The 18,072-nt window shown below is 37.7% G+C and overlaps 2 protein-coding genes across 2 annotated transcripts in view; one reads left to right on the top strand and one right to left on the bottom strand.

Moving 5' to 3' along the window:
- The window catches only part of alg12 (ALG12 alpha-1,6-mannosyltransferase), a 48,825-nt gene extending 48,298 nt beyond the window's left edge, over positions 1 to 527 (bottom strand). Inside the window, exon 1 of the mRNA XM_051688744.1 lies at positions 334 to 527. Within this exon, the coding sequence (XP_051544704.1) occupies positions 334 to 495 (162 nt within the window). The 5' untranslated portion in view covers positions 496 to 527. The remainder of the gene's footprint in view (positions 1 to 333) is intronic.
- A 1,126-nt stretch (positions 528 to 1,653) lies between these two features.
- Positions 1,654 to 17,779, top strand: creld2 (cysteine-rich with EGF-like domains 2). The gene is made up of 8 exons (XM_051688778.1): positions 1,654 to 1,954; positions 3,653 to 3,735; positions 3,849 to 3,959; positions 4,091 to 4,182; positions 6,134 to 6,310; positions 9,857 to 9,952; positions 17,138 to 17,278; positions 17,413 to 17,779. The coding sequence occupies exons 1-8, from the start codon at positions 1,817 to 1,819 to the stop codon at positions 17,490 to 17,492; spliced, it is 918 nt and encodes a 305-aa protein (XP_051544738.1). The 5' UTR covers positions 1,654 to 1,816; the 3' UTR covers positions 17,493 to 17,779.
- The last annotated feature ends 293 nt before the right edge of the window (positions 17,780 to 18,072 follow it).

Genomic DNA, 18,072 nt, shown 5'->3' with positions numbered 1-18,072 from the left:
CAAAAAAGATGCAGTGTTTTCAGACCTCGAATAATGCAAAGAAAACAAGTTCATATTCATTTATAAACAACACAATACTAATATTTTAATCAATATTTGGTGGAATAACCCCGATTTTCAATCTTTCCACCAGTCTTTCACATTGCTGTTGGGTGACTTTATGCCACTCAAGCAGGAAATCAACAGACACTGGAATGGAATGGCTGCCATAGAAATGCTGATTTAAGAAACATTTGGAGTGGTCTCTTAATTACATAATAAAGATGCGGAAAATAATTTTCACATTTTAAAAATAAACTGTAATCTCTTAACTTCTTCAGAATATGATCTTACCTTTTCAAAATCAAACCTGTGGTAGAGAACATCATGAATCGCTTGTAAATTAAAACTTTCCTCAACTTTGGTGTAGGGACACATAAACAAATGTAAAAATACAACACCAATGATTAAAAATAAGAGAAGACGATCATTTATTGCTCCTTTCTGAGCCATCATAACGCGAGATTATTCTTCCGCATGCGCACAAATCTGCGCCAAATAAATAGAAATAGCGAGTAGAATGGGCATTGATCATAAACGGTGGCTGAAATGGGCGTTTTCTCTAACTGGTCAGATACGATGGGTCTAAATAATCGTCTGTTTTAACTTTTTGCGGTGTATTTTCAGGTCAATTGCTATTAAAGTTTCTCATTGTCATTATTCAGATGTTAATAATAGTTCACAGTGCAGGTCAGCATGGGCCAATCACAGTCGTCCATGATTATTGGATGAGTTTATTTTTTTGTTTTTGTTTTTTAAGTCATTTTCATATATCGGGGCACGTTTCAATTTGTATGCCAATCATTATTCATTCGAATTAATAGATTTGAAAGATTATATGTTTTAGTGATTTGAATGCGACTCAATGGAGGAGTCGACTGTCTGAGCCGTCGAGCGCCCTCTGGAGGAAGATCTCATAGGACACTGTACATGCAAGCTGTTCAATTCTTTGCGCGAAAAGGAGGAACCAATAAGCGTTTAACATAAATAATTACATTTAAAAATAAAGCATATTTTTTATATACAACGATATTATATCTATCACTGCCTGATGACAAGTTTAGGGCCTATTCTCACTTTTTTCTTATTTTCTGACAGAGTTGTGATTCTTAAGTGCTCATTTCAAGCAGCTGCATCAGCTTGAAATTAGCATACTATTATTCATTTATATATTTAGTCATTTTATAAAATTAAAAAGAAAAACATTTAAAAAAAATAAACAAGGCTTCATTTTTTATAAACAAATTAAGCCTTGTTTATTTTTTATTTTTATTTTATTTTTTCAAGATAAACAAAATGAAGCCTTGTTTAGTTATATATATATATATATATATATATATATATATATATATATATATATATATATATATATATATATATATATAAAATTTTATTTATTTGTTTATTTATTTGAAATTCCTAAAAAGTTTCATTCAAAAAATAACGTTCATTCATTCGTTCGTTCAGAGGTACACCTACTACATCTAGCAAAACGGTGTAGGAAATTCTCATGCAAGTATCTTTCTTTGAATGTCCCGCGCGTGGCTTAATTTCATTGGCTCATAAGTTGACTGACAGGAGCACTTTACAATCACATAAAGCGGCTGAGGCGGAAACACGAATGTGGAGCTTTAGAGAGCCGGCATGGAATCTGCATAAATGTGTCATAATTTTCGGTATTAGACGTTGATTCAGGGCATCTTAACCAGTTGGAGGCAACCCAGAAAAACATTGTTTTCTTAGCGGACATGAAGCTTTGAGTTAGATAATAACTTGGATGGGAAACATGGTAGTCGTATATAGTGTTTGTCAGTTGATATGTATTGTTTTGCTTTTTCCATTTAGACCTGTCTACACAAAGGACTTTAAAGCATTATGTTCAACATGCAGTCAAATAACCAGCAATTTTGACAAGGTATGTATCTTTATTTAAGATGTTTATCATCGTCTATTATTTGAACAATGTTTTAAAATAATTTAACCCTTGTGCGATCTTCGGGACATTCTTGTCTTTTTCATTTTTGTTTTTTTCGATCATTTTGACCGTGTTAATGCCAACGGCTTAAATTTGACCAAAGGTGTGTATTTTGGGGGGAATTTTGATATTTCAACCTCAGTTCCTATAATACATCTATTACACACTGTGTACGCAAAATAGGTACACTCAACCCATAGTTACATTGAAACCCATTAAAACTGCAATATTTGATCCCAGTGCCATTAAAGTATAAAATCATGAATTCTATGATATTATGCTTTCATTCTGGAGCCCTGGCTTCAAAATGTAAATTTCTAATATTTTCCACCATATGGTGCCATTTGTATCATGTTTAGCCTATGGAGCAACTACATGCTTTTTTCCTATTTTCTGATTGCTGTATTATAGAGCACTGCAGGACAATTGAATAAATGATGCAGCTAAAATAGTGTGTGAGTGAGTGTGTGTGTGTGTGTGTGTGTGTGTATATGGAGTGTGTTTTGTAAGTGTGTATTGAGAAGTGTGTGTGTGTGTGTGTGTGTGTGTGTGTGTGTGTGTGTGTGTGTGTGTTTAAAAAACAACAGTGGCATTATGTAAACAAACTGGTATTTAAAGGGTTAAAATCCTGAAAATTAATGAATATTTGGTAGTTATGATCAGGACTGATGTTGGTTAAATTAATTCATTAATTCAAATTGGAAAATAATATGAATATATCATATTTTTATGGCAGTTTTTTGATGCAGACATTTTTATCCTTTATGGTACTGAGTGTGAGGGTTTTTTTTTTGTTTGTTTGTTTTTTTTTTTTTTTAAATGTGTTTTTTATCTGACACTGCACAAAAAATAATAATGCATAAAAATCAATGTTGTTGCTAATCACTGACATATCCCAGACTGTGATAATCCTGAAAATGAATGAATATTTGGTAGATATGATCAGGACTTATGTTGGTTAAAAAAAAATTAACTCATTGAAAGTGGAAAATAATATTAATATATAATATTAAGAAATTTTTGTCCTCTAAGGACCTCTGAGTCTAAGGGTTAAGTCACTCTTAAATGTATAAATGTCAGTGCACTAGATGACAAAATAACATAGCAGGAAGGTTAAAAAAAAAAAAAAGATAAGCACACTTTTAAAGCAAAACATTTTTTAAAAAAGTGTAATGTTTTTCATGATAAATCAAAAGATCAGAACGATGACAAAAGGTAAACACTTGGTGGTTAGTTAGTGAAACATCCATAAAGTTAATGTGGTGAACTACACATGTGATTACTCCAATAGAACACCAGTGATCTTGAGGGGAACTGACTAAATACATCCAATAAAATCAGTAGATTAAAGGAATAGTTCACACAAAAATTCTGTCATTATTTACTCACCCTCATGTCACTCCAAACTCATGACTTCTGTGAAACAAAAGGTGATTTAAAAAAAAAAAAAAAAAAAAAAGGCTTACAGGGTTTATTTGCCATGTAATGCCAGTGAATAGGGACTCTGGTCTGTCGAGCTAAAAAGGATGAAAAGAGTGAAAGTCGTTATTTACTCAAATCAAATTGCATTATTAAGTGTCCAGATAGGCTACTTTTTGGTGCTGGATGTTGAATGTCATCCTACTACTCTTCTTCCAGGGTTTAGAAAAAACGGCAAAGAAAAATTTTGGTGGTGGAAACACAGCATGGGAAGAAAGAAAACTCTCTAAATATAAATCAAGGTGAGAAGAAAATGAATCATTTGACGCAATCTTAAACCTCAAAGAGCAACATTTGTTTGTATGAGCTGATGTAATGCGATCTTGATATCCACTCAAATGTGTGGTTTCTTCAGTGAGATTCGGCTGATGGAGATACTGGAGAGCTTGTGTGACAGCAGCAGTTATGAGTGCAACCACATGGTGGAAGAACATGAGGAACACTTTGAGACCTGGTGGTTCAAGAGGTCAGGACCTCACATGAGGAACTTGTGCCGTAATAACTGAAAACCTTACTTGTCATTCTCAGTCTCATTTTTATATTCTAGAAATCTAAAACTGCTAAAAATCTCATTTTATTTTTGCATTTTGGATGCAGGAAAGCTAAACATCCGGATCTTTTTAAGTGGTTTTGTATTGAGACCATCAAAGTGTGCTGCCCTAAAGGCTCATTTGGTCCTGATTGCAATAGTAAGTATAATTCAGCTCCTCAACGTGTTGGCCCAGAAACATACTTCAAGCAAGTATTCAGTTGCAAATGCTTTGCCAACCAAGGAAGTCTTGATTACATGTAGCGAGAGCTCCGTTATCTTTTCCATTCCTTTTAGTGGCAGTTGCATGGCTGGCAAATGCCCTGGAAGTACCCAACATGAATGCTAACATCTTGGCACATGGAAATATTGCAGAGCCTTTTTTGAAGTCAATCACCTAACCCATGTGACAAATTACTTTGGAGCTGCAGGAAAATTATGTCATGAAAACTAGTGGTGTTTTTTTTTTTTTTTAGGGGTGTTTTTTGAAATTCTCTTGCCTTTTTTTATTTTCTATTATTGGCATCTGGCGTTTCGTTTCTTAAGCCGTGACGGCGCCAAGAATCACATGCTTGCATTTGAAGGAGCCATGTAAATGACCAATCGCCGTTCTTTTTGTTGTGAATTGCCATTATGTTACCACAATAATAAACCAGTGTCCAATACAGTCTCATTTAAATGTTCCCGCTTGCTCTGGTGTTTAGTTCTTTCTCTCTCTCTCTTTTCACAGTTCCCTGTAACTTTTAACTGTCTTGTCTAATGATAAAAAGGCAAATATTAATCAAATGTATATATTGTATGCAAATATACAGATATCTTGATTAAACAGGTTTAATTCACAAACCTCACAAAACCGATTATTTTTCTTCCTGTGGAGCGCTCCTATTTATTCCTCTCTAAAGTCGCCATGAAATCTAAATGAAAGTTTTGCTGCTTTTAGTCTATATTTATTCCCTTTAAGGACACTGACAGCATGAGAAACTTTGTCCAGTCAAATGCTTTCTAGAACGAGAACACTCCCCTAGCGTGTCTGGCTGTGTTCTAACTGGGGCGGATCGTGCCTTCACAGAGAACTTCGAAAGGAGCACAATCCATGTTGTAGGGTCAATTCCAAACATATTTTATGATAAGAATCGCTTAAAATTAGTTTTGACTTACCATTATCACCTTTCAGCCTTCTGAAGCCCTCACATTTGAGGGCAATTGTCTTCGTATGGAATAGGGCATAGGAATGATGACTTCTAATATTTCGGCCACCCTGCACTCTGTGTATTGACATCGGCCATTAAAAAAAAACCTTATCGAGGGGGCCTGGGTAGCTCAGCGAGTATTGACGCTGACTACCACCCCTGGAGTTCGCAAGTTCGAATCCAGGGCGTGCTGAGTGACTCCAGCCAGGTCTCCTAAGCAACCAAATTGGCAAGGTAAGGTAGAGTCATATGGGGTAACCTCCTCGTGGTCGCTATAATGTGGTTCTCGCTCTCGGTGGGGCACGTGGTGAGTTGTGCATGGATGCTGCGGAGAATAGCGTGAAGCCTCCACACGTGCTATGTCTCCGCGGTAACGTGCTGAACAAGCCACGTGATAAGATGCGCGGATTGAAGGTCCCAGACGCAGAGGCAACTGAGATTCGTCCTCCGCCACCCGGATTGAGGCGAGTCACTACGCCACAAAGAGGACTTGGAGCGAATTGGGCATTCCAAATTGGGGAGGAAAAAAAAACGCATTGGTCGACCTCTACTTTTAAGAGCCATTCAATAAATAAAGAGCTCAGTGTTTTAATAAACTTTAACTAACTTGATCCGCAAGGGTCTCTTCAAACTGTTGACAGTAGTTGACCTGAAAGAAGAAACCGACTGTAAAAGAATGTTTGTGCTGATGCCTGCTATAGTGGCCCTTTTGGCAACACAGAATGCAAAACGTATTTGCACTGCGTTATGAATCACACTGTCACAATTCAGAATACAACGATGTGTGAAATTGAGCTTTCATAGCTAGAAGACTTTGCCTTTATGTACTTGTGTAGAATGTTTTGTGCCTTAATACTCACTTCTCATGTGATTATTAAAGCTTTTCTTGCAACTTTGTCATTTGTTGTGCATTATTTTAAGCTTGCGTTGGAGGAGAGGACAGACCGTGCCATGGTAACGGCAAATGTGACGGAGATGGAACACGGGCTGGAAATGGGAAATGCAGTTGTGATGAGGGATATGAAGGAGAGTTTTGTCTGGACTGCAGCGATGGATATTTTAGTGAACTGAGAAATGATACCTTCTCCCTGTGCAAAGGTAACTTGATTGGGAACGTATCCTATATACAGCATCATCTTATATTTGCAAAATTGAGTATGTATGAGAGGTCGACGATTAAACAGTTTTGCTGATTAATCTGCACCGATAGCTACTTTTGTTATCAGCAAAAATCAGTGAAGAGAGTTCAGCGATAGATTTTGTTTTGGCTTATGTGTTTGTGTGAGCTGGGAGTACAGAATAAATAAGAGTCCAACACAAAAAGGCACCAAATCACTTTCCCCAGACTTTCTGCTTCACTGTTCCTCGATGGTGGAACGACCTTCCCAACTCCATCCGTGAAGCAGACTCCCTCTCTGTCTTAAAAAAAAAAAAAAAAAAAAGGCTAAAGACAACTTTTTCGCGAGCCCTTGACCATACACTCAAATGTCAAAAATATACTGATATATATTGTTGCACTCTAATATTGTTGCATCTAATCTCTGTCTTGGCTAGTAGTTTTCTATTGCATTTGAAACTTTGTAATGCAACACTTTTCTTGTTACTGTGTTACCTTAATGGAATAGTTCACCCAAAAATTAAACTACTTATCATTTACTCATCCTTATGCCATCCCAGATGTGTATGACTTTCTTTCTTCAGCAGAACACAAATTAAGATTTTTAGAAGAACATCTCAGCTCTTTTGATCCATACAATGCAAGTGAATGGGTGCTACAATTTTGAAGCTCCCAAAATCACAAAGTTCAGCATAAAAGTAATCCAGTGGTTAAATCCATGTCTTCAGAAGAGATATGATAGGTTGGGTGAGAAATAGATCATTTTTTACTATAAATTATCCTCCCTGCTCAGTCATTCTCCACTTTAACTTTCACATTCTTCTTCTTTTGTTTTTGGTGATTCACATTCTTTATGCATATGCCCTCTACTGGATAGGGAGAAAAATGTCTAGCAAAAATTGACTTGCATATTGATCTGTTTTTGACCCACTCCTATCATATCGCTTCTGAAGATATGGATTTAACCACTGGAGTCTTATGGATTACTTTTATGCTGCCTTTATGTGCTTTTTGGAGCATAACATTTTTGGCATCCATTCACTTGTATTGTATGGAGCTACAGAGCTAAAATATACTTGTAAAAATCTTAATTTGTGTCCTGCAGAAGAAAGAAAGTCATACACATCTGGGATGGCACGAGGGTGAGTAAATGAGAGAATTTTCATTTTTGGGTGAACTATCCCTTTAAGATTAATTGCTTATGTTGTATCCTTCCTCATTGTGTGTCCCATAAACATCCCATTGTCCGCTAAGAACATATGCCAATGCAAGTGAAAACACTGTAGACTGGAGAGTGAAAACAGGCTGCCATTATGAATCGTGGAACACTTCCACGTTCAGGAACAGGGTGCATAAAATGGATAGTTCCAACCCTGAATTCTGATTGGATGAGCCTGTTCAAAGCTGTAAAATGACTATAAATGCATCCTGGCATAGCACATTCTATATTAATTTGGCAAGTTCCTATGTTGCCTAGCAGCCACAAACATCCTACATTTAGGAAAATGAACTGTTACTCTTTTAGAAGAATATTTATTCAGATTACTATTATTAATAATACATTTTACTCCTTATTAAAAATTGGTGTCTTTCATCATATTGCTTTTGGCTCCGTTTTATAAAAGCAATAAGCAACTCGAGTGGAGGTGTTAGGCTTTCTCCTGAACAAGAACACCCCTTGCCCGTGGTAAAATCACTGCACAGTCTTTCGTGGCTGATTGCTTTAGTATTCGGGATCAGAACTTTCGGTTTTATAATGGGTGTTTGTTATATTGTCATCTGGGTCTGACAGATGCATTTCATAGAGGATCTTTCTGCAAAAGCCAAACCCTGTAAATACACCAACACCAAAACTGAGAGAAATGACTTCAACTGTCTTTTTTATTATTATTATTTTTATTTCTTGTCTAGCCAAATGTGGATCAAAGGCTATGATCTGACTGCAGGCAAATCAGATTTTTTCTCAAATCAGACTGTCCGCACTATTAATTGCAAGTGATCAAATCAGATTTGCGCGTTCAGACATAACCAACCTATCTGCATGGGTTGCTTTGGTAATAACGTAGGCGTACCCACGTGACGATGCTTTCAAAACAGATTCGGGAAAAATGGAGGTGCATCATCTCGCTCTCCAAAGCGCCATAGATTCGCGGTGCAGAACTCCTCCATCGCACAAGAAAAACTCAGGAGACTGGTAAATATTGTGATGTTCCGTGCTGCAGTCACCGATTTTTGATGTCATCGTTGTTTGTGGCGTTAAGAGTGACGCAAAAGACCATTTGAAATCCGATTTGAGCAGCCGGACTGAGCTCTGTCCGGACTGAGACGCATCTGAAAAAATCTGATTTCAATCACATTTGAAACCACCTCCCGATGTGGTTTGAATCCAATTCAGAAAAATCTGATTTCATGTTGTTTTTTCTGTCCAGACTATCAAAACCTCATCTGGATACAATCTGGATATGCAAAAAATCTGATTTTTAGTGGCAGTCTGAACATAGCCAAAGTCTTCATAGTTTTCTCTGAATCTGAGCATATTTGAACTAATTCAGTCTCTAACAGGACAGATCATAGTCACGATCTGGTTATGACTCAATTTTGACAAAGTATTTAGTTACTCTGTTTTGAAGGAACTTGCAGGGCAATTTTCCAATTGGTAACCGGTTAGAACAAAATTAAATGAAAGAACTAGGGCTGTCAATCGATTCAAATTTTTAATCAAATTTATTACATGGTATGCCGATTCAATCATTGAATTAATCGCAATTAATGGCATATATATATATAATTTTTGTGGAGAAATACCCCCCAAATAACAATAATTGTATATATAATGATGTATTAAGGCACATAATGTGTGATGCAGCAGTTTCCTTCAGAATCAAAGCACTTGCTAATTATGTTCAAATAAAAAGAGAGAAGCCTCATTTTTGGGGGGCAACTGGTAGTGGGTTTCTCTGAAGATTTACTTTAACCATTTAGACTTCGGTTTCATGATAAAAAAATTATCAGAATGAAATTTATCTTATTTATCAAGTTATTAACTTGCCAACATGTAAAAGTGTGTTCACTACAGAACAATTGAAAAGGACTGCTAAAAGCTTAGTTTGTTTGCGTTCCTTTTTTTATTTTCGAATACATTTTCTAATATGCAGTCCTGATTTTTTTTTAATAGTAAATATAAATTTTTCTAGATACAGTATGTATGTTCCACTTTAAAATATTTAATTCACTAGAATGTGAGATAATACTCTGCCATTATTACAAAATAAACCCTGACTGGATGATCCGGACTCTGATGCAAAGCATCTTATTCCATGGCTATTTACCATATACATGCATAAATGGACAAGAAATTGTATTGTATTTTACAAAAGTTGCATGCATTGCCATGCAAAGATGAACAATACTGCTTTAACACAGATGGCTCTTTCTCCGGTAAAGGTTTGTTTAAACAAGAAATTTAGAATTCCCTCCATAATCATTCACGGTACATAAAATCCATATGTTATTATTTTATATCACAGCATGCAATACCAGATGCTCCGGTTGCAAAGGACCTGGAGCTGATAGCTGCCTCGCCTGCGCTGATGGCTATAAGGATGAGGAAGGCACCTGTGCAGGTAAGAATTACCATCATGTCCACAAACATTGTGTATCGCACCTTCGTGTATGTTGCTGGATTAATTCAATTATTAAGAGCTTTTTAGAAGGAATTTCTCTCTGGATTTAACAAAGTTTGCAAGGTCAGTTACATTCGATCTTTTAAAGGTGAAGTATGTAATTTTTGTGCTACTAGTGGCACCAAATGGAATTGCAGAAATGAAGTGTTTTTTTCAGACAATCTTTGCCAACACCCTATAGACTCATCACACCCATTTGCACTCTCTGATTCCCCATGAACAAATATGCCATACTAAATAAAAGGTTATACATGTTTAACGTCGTAATAAATAAGACCACTATAACATATACACAACAGACAGAAAGCATGGCAGAGGAATCGGGTCGGCCAATTACATCGCCGGATAGAACGGCAGGTGGATGTGCATGGCACAGGATGGTTCTTCTGGTAATTAGTAAGCATAATGATACATATTCGAAGTATCTTACCAATTTTTCTGGAGCTCAACAGCACTGAGCTAACGTGTGTGGAAATACCTGGTGTGCAGCTTACCTGTTGAGGAGAAACTCTGGAAGTTTGGTGTCTCCATCGAACCCCAAAAATGTCCTCGAAGTCCTCCACCTTGTAAATGCGATGCCAATGTTCACTCTGGTTTTACTTCATTCTCTGTGTCTCTGACAAGTCTTCGAATTTTGGCGAAGCTAAATTTCTTTTCCTGTGTACACGTCTGCCATGGATGTTCATATTCACCCGGCTGAACAAGTAGCCATGACCCAACCTCGCGCTATAGGTTGAGCTAGAAAGGTTACATTTAAACATCAATGTTTTGAAAGTGCCTGGGAGGCTCAATGTTTATACTTTTGTGGAAGGTAAACCCACTACTTATAGTTGTCAACGAATAACACATTTGGATAGTAGGTTGTTTTTTGACCCTATTTATTAAAAACTTATGAGAAAGCTGCAATACAACAGAAAACACCCAACACCCACCCACCCACGCACGCGTGCTCGCACACGTACATTTACTGTATATCAAATTTTTCAATTTTACATTTGTAAAAAGGTTTGGGCTGTAACAGAATACATGTAACAGTTACGTATTCAGAATACAAAGGTGAAGTAACTGCATTCAGCCCTCGTTACCTTTTCAAGCACCTGTATTCAGAATACAGTTACTTAATACAATTTTGTTAGAATACTTCTCTCATAATGAACACAAAATAAGGAGCACAGGTGCAGTGTTCAGGGTTGCACTTTCACAACAAATTTGACTGATTTGAAAACACAATCTTGGGTTTAAAATCATAGAATCGTGGGTTGCGTTTTTGGGATACTTTAAAAATGGACTGCTATCACCAAAAGGTTTGATGTTAGGCACTAAAGATTGAAAATACAGCATCTTATTCGTGTATAATGATTGCCGGATTGAATATCTGGCAACCGCACTGGCATAACTGTCTAAACAATCTGCGCAGTGTCAGCTGTGCATCAATATCAATACAGCCGGCAGCATTTTTTCCCACAAATATAACATTCTCACGCACAATACATTGTTTCCTGCAATTGTTGCTGTGTAAATACATTTATGCAGCTGCAGATGCAGTTTCTGTGTAAAAACAAAGTAAAGATGGATGGCTTTCGATAAGCATTTAGTGAGTCACGTCTAGGCTACATCAGAAACTCGCAGAATGCAGATCTGTTGAGAAATAGCAGTTATTAATGACAATAATATACTGTATGGGAGAAAGTACTGCAAAGACTGGTAGATCAGAGGTGTTCCAAACGACGACAGAAAAACCTTGTGTAAATAACTACTGTAAAATCTGTGGCTTATAGACATATAGGTGGCTAGTTCAGTGTAACACATTATTGTATTGCATATTAACATTTACATCTCACTTTTTAAAAAACAGCTCATGTAAAGTGATAAAACAACAATAAAACAAAAACAATGGATGAGCAAAAGGATGAAAAACATCCAAAAAACCCTGTTTGTAAATTAGTGAAAGGTTGGTTATTGGTGATAAAACAATTTGCAATTTGTAATTGTTGAACTGTGATTTAACGAGCCAGGGAAATTTGAACCTGTAAGTGCTGCAGTGAAACTTGATTGTCAAGAACATGGGAGGGTTACAGTAACATTATCTAACTATAATTTATTCCAAATAAATGTTCACATTTCATTTCAAATAATTCTTTATTTTTCTAGAGATTAGATGAGTAGAGGTGGTACATTTCTGAGTAAAACTGCATTGGGCACAGGATACACATCGATAATTCCCATCAGGAACATCCTCTTAATGTTCTTTGTATAGCGGACTAAAATCAGAGACCCCATTTCCACCTGGTGTAAAGATGTGTTTTTGGTGATCCGATCACAGGTGGAAACAGTCCAAAACGTTTTGTGATCAGATCAATAAAAACCGCATACGGATGTAGTCAAAGACACCGTTTACACCTGGTGTTAAGATGGGTGATCCGATCACATGTGGCAACAATTTCCACTCTGCACTCAAGACATCCTATCACTCTGCTCCAGTTCCCCCTCCCTGCTCCCTCCAAGGACTAGCTATTCAGATTCACATCAAATAGTCAATAGTGTAGATGTTGCGGTTCAGGAAAGATAATGACATATCACATGTAAATTCTTCCAATTGTGCCTTGCCTCTATAAACCTCAGGATGTTCCTGATACTGATAAGAGAAACCCCCCTCCATGTTCACTCCATGGCAAAATTTGCGCCCATCTACTACTCCACTGTTATTTCAGTATGGTTTTAAATATCACAAATCTCCGTGCAGAAGATGTATTCAATGATGCACACAATACTGGGAGAAAAGCTTCTATTAGCCCAAGTCTTTATTAAATTATACAAATTAGATTACTTTTGAAACATGTCAGCAACATTACCAAACCCATGAAGTTAAATAAATAGTTTACCAAAGAAAAAAAACATTAAATCAAATCAAATAACCAAATGAGAAAACAATATTGGGCATATGTATTAATATTGGCCTTTTTTTTTTTTTTTTATAAATTAACCTTGCCCTATTTCTGTGAACAAAAAAAGGTTGGCTGAACGGCATTCTCTTTATTTTTATTTTTTTTTAATCAAGAATAGATAAAACTATCAAAACTATGCCCAATGCTGAGTTCACTTTCAGAAATATTATCTTTTAAATATTTTAAATCTACCTCACTCAACCTCAGCTGGCGTTTGCTGAGCTTCCTCATCTGCACATGTAAATTGCATATTACGGCACTAAAATTTCAGATGGCAATTAGTCAAACTATGTAATATCAAATTGATAAGTTCAGTTTGTGTTTTAGCTCATTAAAAGTTAAATTCTATTTAATGTGGGACATAATACAGTTGAGACTGCAATGCATTAGATTAGAATGATATGATTATTCAAAATATTTGAGAGAGAGAGAGAGAGATATGAATTACTGACTGTAACAGGGTTTAAAACGGGCAAGGAGGAGGCAGGAACCGGACGAAGCATCAAATTAATATTTTAATTAAAGCTTAAACAAAAAACATAAACACACACACACACGGCAGTTGCACGTGGCTCTCTCTCTCCCAAACTGCCGCATCCGGCTCAGCTTTATCCCTCTCCTCTCACTCACGTCTGCTGGCAGGCTTTCCCCGCCTTTCGAGACCTGGGAGGGAAAAGGGGAGAGGGAAAGAGCGAGGCGGAGAGAGAGAGAGAGAGAGAGAAAAAAATTGCTCGCCGGTTCCCAGACATGCCGTCGCCTGGTGCTCGACCACTCCTCCACCCTCTGGCGGACGATCGCCGCTCCTCCCCGGGTGGACCGGAACGAGTCCTCTGACCCCTGGTGGATGGAACGCCCCTCCAAGTTCTGGCAGCTGGTAGCAAGCCCCTCCGCCCCTGTCAGCAGCTCCACCGCTCCAGGTTACCGGACGCGAGCCCCTCCTCCCCTCGCTGATGGCGGCCGTTCCTCCACGTCCAGGCATCCAGGCGGCCGGCAGCGACTCTTCCGTCCGCGGATGGCTGCGGCTGCTCCTTTGGGTAGATGGCAGTGGCGAGGACTCCAGGACAGTGCATCCCTCCTCCTTTCCGGGATTCGGCACCAATGAAACACGGTAAAGATGGGCAAGGAGGAGGTGGGAACCGGCTGAACAGTCAAAGTAATATTTAATTTAAACAAAAAGACACACACAAATGCACACACGGCAGCTGCGTGTGGCTCTCTCTCTCCTGAACTGCTGCATCCGGCTCGGCTTTATCCCTCTCCTCGGCTGATTAGCCCGATTGGGGGCCGGCCATGCGCACCCACGGCCCAGCCCCACCCTCCTCCTCATCACACTGACCTTAAGATTTTCTTTCCACATGTGAACGGATATTATCATGTTTTCTCAAAACATGCCTTTTTTTTTTTTTTTCTCCCCTTTTCTCCCCAATTTGGCATGCCCAATTCCCAATGCACTCTAGGTCCTCGTGGTGGTGTATTGACTCGCCTCAATCCGAGTGGCGGAGTACGAATCTCAGTTGCCTCCTTGTCTGAGACAGTCAATCCGTGCATCTTATCACGTGGCTTGTTGAGCGCGTTGCCGTGGAGACCTAGCGCATGTGGAGGCTTCACGCTATTCTCCGCGGCATCCACGCACAACTCACCACGCGCCCCATCCAGAGCGAGAACCACATTATAGCGACCACGAGGAGGTTACCCCAACGTGACCCTACCTACCCTAGCAACCTGTAAAATATTGCTTTTATTTTCAATTTTACTCTTTGTATCCCTAAGGATATGCTGCCCTTTTAGGGTATAAAAGAGTTCATGACATTAGTTTGGTGTGAGAGCCTTTTATCATGCTTACAAAAAAGTACTATGGTATTACCATGTTTTTGGAAATAGTACCTTGTTTTTTGTTTAGTTTTTTTGGACATGGAACCATGGTATTACCAAGACTTTTGGACATGGTGCCATGTTAATACCATGTTTTTAGAACATGTACTGTATAAAGGTAAATACATAATATCCTTTTGAAGTAACTTGAAGTTCCTCGTAATTACTATGGTATATGAGGATGGATGTTATTTAATACCACAGTATATTTCAAAGAGCTACAGTATTACCATCTGATACCATTACTATACCATTGAACCGATCAAGATCAAGAATGTGGCCAGTGCCCCAGGGCCTCTGGCAGTCATGAGGCTTTGGACGTCCCTGGTAGTCAAAGGAAGGTGAACACCAGTGCAAGTTTAGCACTAGGGCCCCCAGACCCCTGGCAAAGTCATGTAACCTGGATCTGGTGGGACCATGATTCAACCCTTGTACTAATTGCTTAAAATGTAACATTTAAAGTTAATGTTACATTGTACTGATTTTTCTGTAAAAGACAGTCAAGCATTCCCCATATACACTCCATTCATATACTAAACCTCTTTTTTTTTTTTTTACCCCTAATAGGGCAACATATCACCTGAGATACAAACATTTTGTGTCATATTATGACAAATTTAAATATTTAATTCATTAATTTTCAACATGTACATAATAACTCAATTCCTAGCAACAATATTTTAAGCAGAGATTTTCCCTCAAAATATAGTTAACATGTAAAAGATATAAACTTCTACCCGAGATACATCGAGGGCAATGTTTTTATTTATATAAGTTGAGTTGATGACAGAGTTTTTAAAAAAGTCACATGACATCTATTTGCAGGGCCCCCTTTTCTAATTTTCACAGAAATTTGGCCCACTCGCCCCGTGCTCCTTTCCCCAGCCACTCAATTGTTTGTATCTCCCAGGATACAAAAGCCTTTTGATAAACCTCTTGGAGTGAGAGAAAACCATGAGGCTCAGATTTTCAACAAAACTAGCTCCTCGCTTCAGGCAAAATCATGACGCTCTGCTTCCACTCCGCTCATATACTTTAGTCAAAAGAGACACATGATCGCTGAAATGCATCTCCTTGCTAAAGTTTTTGAGGGAAGGGTCTCATTTCATGTCGAAATACAGCAATCACTATGTCAGTGTGCTACTGCACAATAACATTCAGCAAGTCTAAGAAAGTGCGAATAAAACGGTTCGTGGTTTCTTCCAGATGCAGCTAAAATTAATTCTAAGTACCAATGCAACATTTTGAGCAGAATTATCCATTATCTGAATGAATTACCTGTATTAATCTGCTTGTCATATGTGTTACTGATTAACATGAATGGCAATGCCATTATTCTTAGAAATATCAATAAACTTTGAAAGAATTGCTTTCAAAGGAGAAAACGACTTGCAAGGATGAGACGATTTACACAGAAGAATTCCCATGCAAGCATTCATTCATAAACCTGAGTGCTTTTAAGTGATGATTTAAAGACTAAGCCTGTCGTCCCTGATAAAGGTAATTTATTAAACTGGTTAAGACTTTATTCCAAAACGAGGTTTACATGCTCCATAGAGTGTACAGTACATCTATGTAGAATATTCCTGTACATGTGGTTATGGATAAACTAAAACATTCTCATTCTTTTACCTCTATTCTCTTCTGTAAATACCAGTGAGGCTCACTTTTGCCATTTGTTCCACTGCTTTTCCTTTACTCTGCACATGTAATTTAACTAAATATTTATCATTGATGGCCTCCTCATTATGGTAAAGTGTGCATACAATCAGCATCGAGCATATCCTAAAACGTTCTGATAGTCACAGGGCTTTCACCCATTTGTATATAGATTTATGCTGATTTCTTTTCAACTTTGAAATCTCTCCTCGCTGCAGATGCGTGCTTTACATTTCACAATTGCTTCACACATTGTATTTCCAGAATAATGTTGTTATATATAAATTCTGTTTCAGCTGATTTTAATGTCAGAAATATGAGGCGAATCAGATACTTGTTTAGAGGCAGGTCAGATGTCCAGATATCAGATATGTCTCTGATTTAAAACCACATTTGGAATCGTCTCAGATCAGATGCCAACAATTCTGATCTCATAATTGTTTTTGTCACTTATACGCATGCAACAAGATCCAATCTGTGCTAGATATCTGTGGGGAAACAAATGGAATTAACAGTGTAAATGTGGCCCAAGTGGCTGGTTCTTGCAAAGTCACAGAGTTCTTACAGTCATGGAAAACCTGGAAATATCAGGGACTTTTTTGATTGTGATGGCAATGACTGAAGTGTCCACTCTCTCCTGTCTTCATAGATGTAAATGAGTGTGACCAGTCAGAGGCGGTGTGTGCTAAAGAACACCAGGAGTGTGTCAACACTGAAGGCAGCTTTATGTGCCAGTGTGCCGCTGGTTTTCAAGAGCAGGATGACGTCTGTGTCAAACAGCTAGAACCAGGTAGGCCTTAGTTGAATGTTTACACTTGTACTGTTTTGCTTTGTTTCCTTTGCTTTATACACCTAGCTTTAACTTTTTTACATTTCATAGTTCATAAATGTATACATAAAATTTGTCATCTTTGTTGTCATTAGAAGAGAATCAGGAAGGGCCTGAATTTAATTCTGAAGCTCCCCAAATTGTCGAATCACCTGAAAAACATGAGGACCTCTGACAGTACCAACCTTTGGGACCACTGGTGTCTGCAGCAGTAGATACTGTTAGTTATATGGGAACAATCAAGACTGAATGGAAATTACAATACATACTCGATGAACTGCACTATTTTAACTTGAGGAACATGGACAGCATGCCTTTGCAGTAGAAGGGCATCGTCAACCACAATTTATCAGTGACCAAGATTCAATTAAGATGCATTTGTTTTCTGTTTTGTTTTTTTACTCATGCTGAACTTGGATGTTGTGATTTTTGAAAGTTAAATAAAGTCAAACTAAAAAGATACATTATTTGTCTCTAATGTCCCTAACTCAGTGTTTTAGTCTTCTGTTGGGGTCTTCAACAGAGGGGCCAACAATGATTGTTTAATTTCAAACAGATTTTGTAAAAAAAATTAATAAATATATGAATAAAATAAGTGTTCAACAATTAAGTTAACTTCAACCAAAGCTCAGGAAGCTTAAGTTCAGCTAAATGTTTGATGTCCTTCCCACGTTATGCATTAAGTAAAATGAATGCAGTGTGCAATACATCAAGAGTTATTTTAATGGCTTTGCAATGTATCAAAACAATTCTAC

The sequence above is a fragment of the Myxocyprinus asiaticus genome, chromosome 45 (assembly GCF_019703515.2).
Source record: "Myxocyprinus asiaticus isolate MX2 ecotype Aquarium Trade chromosome 45, UBuf_Myxa_2, whole genome shotgun sequence".
NCBI classification, from domain to species: Eukaryota; Metazoa; Chordata; class Actinopteri; order Cypriniformes; family Catostomidae; genus Myxocyprinus; species Myxocyprinus asiaticus.
This window is presented reverse-complemented; position numbering and strand designations above follow the sequence as displayed.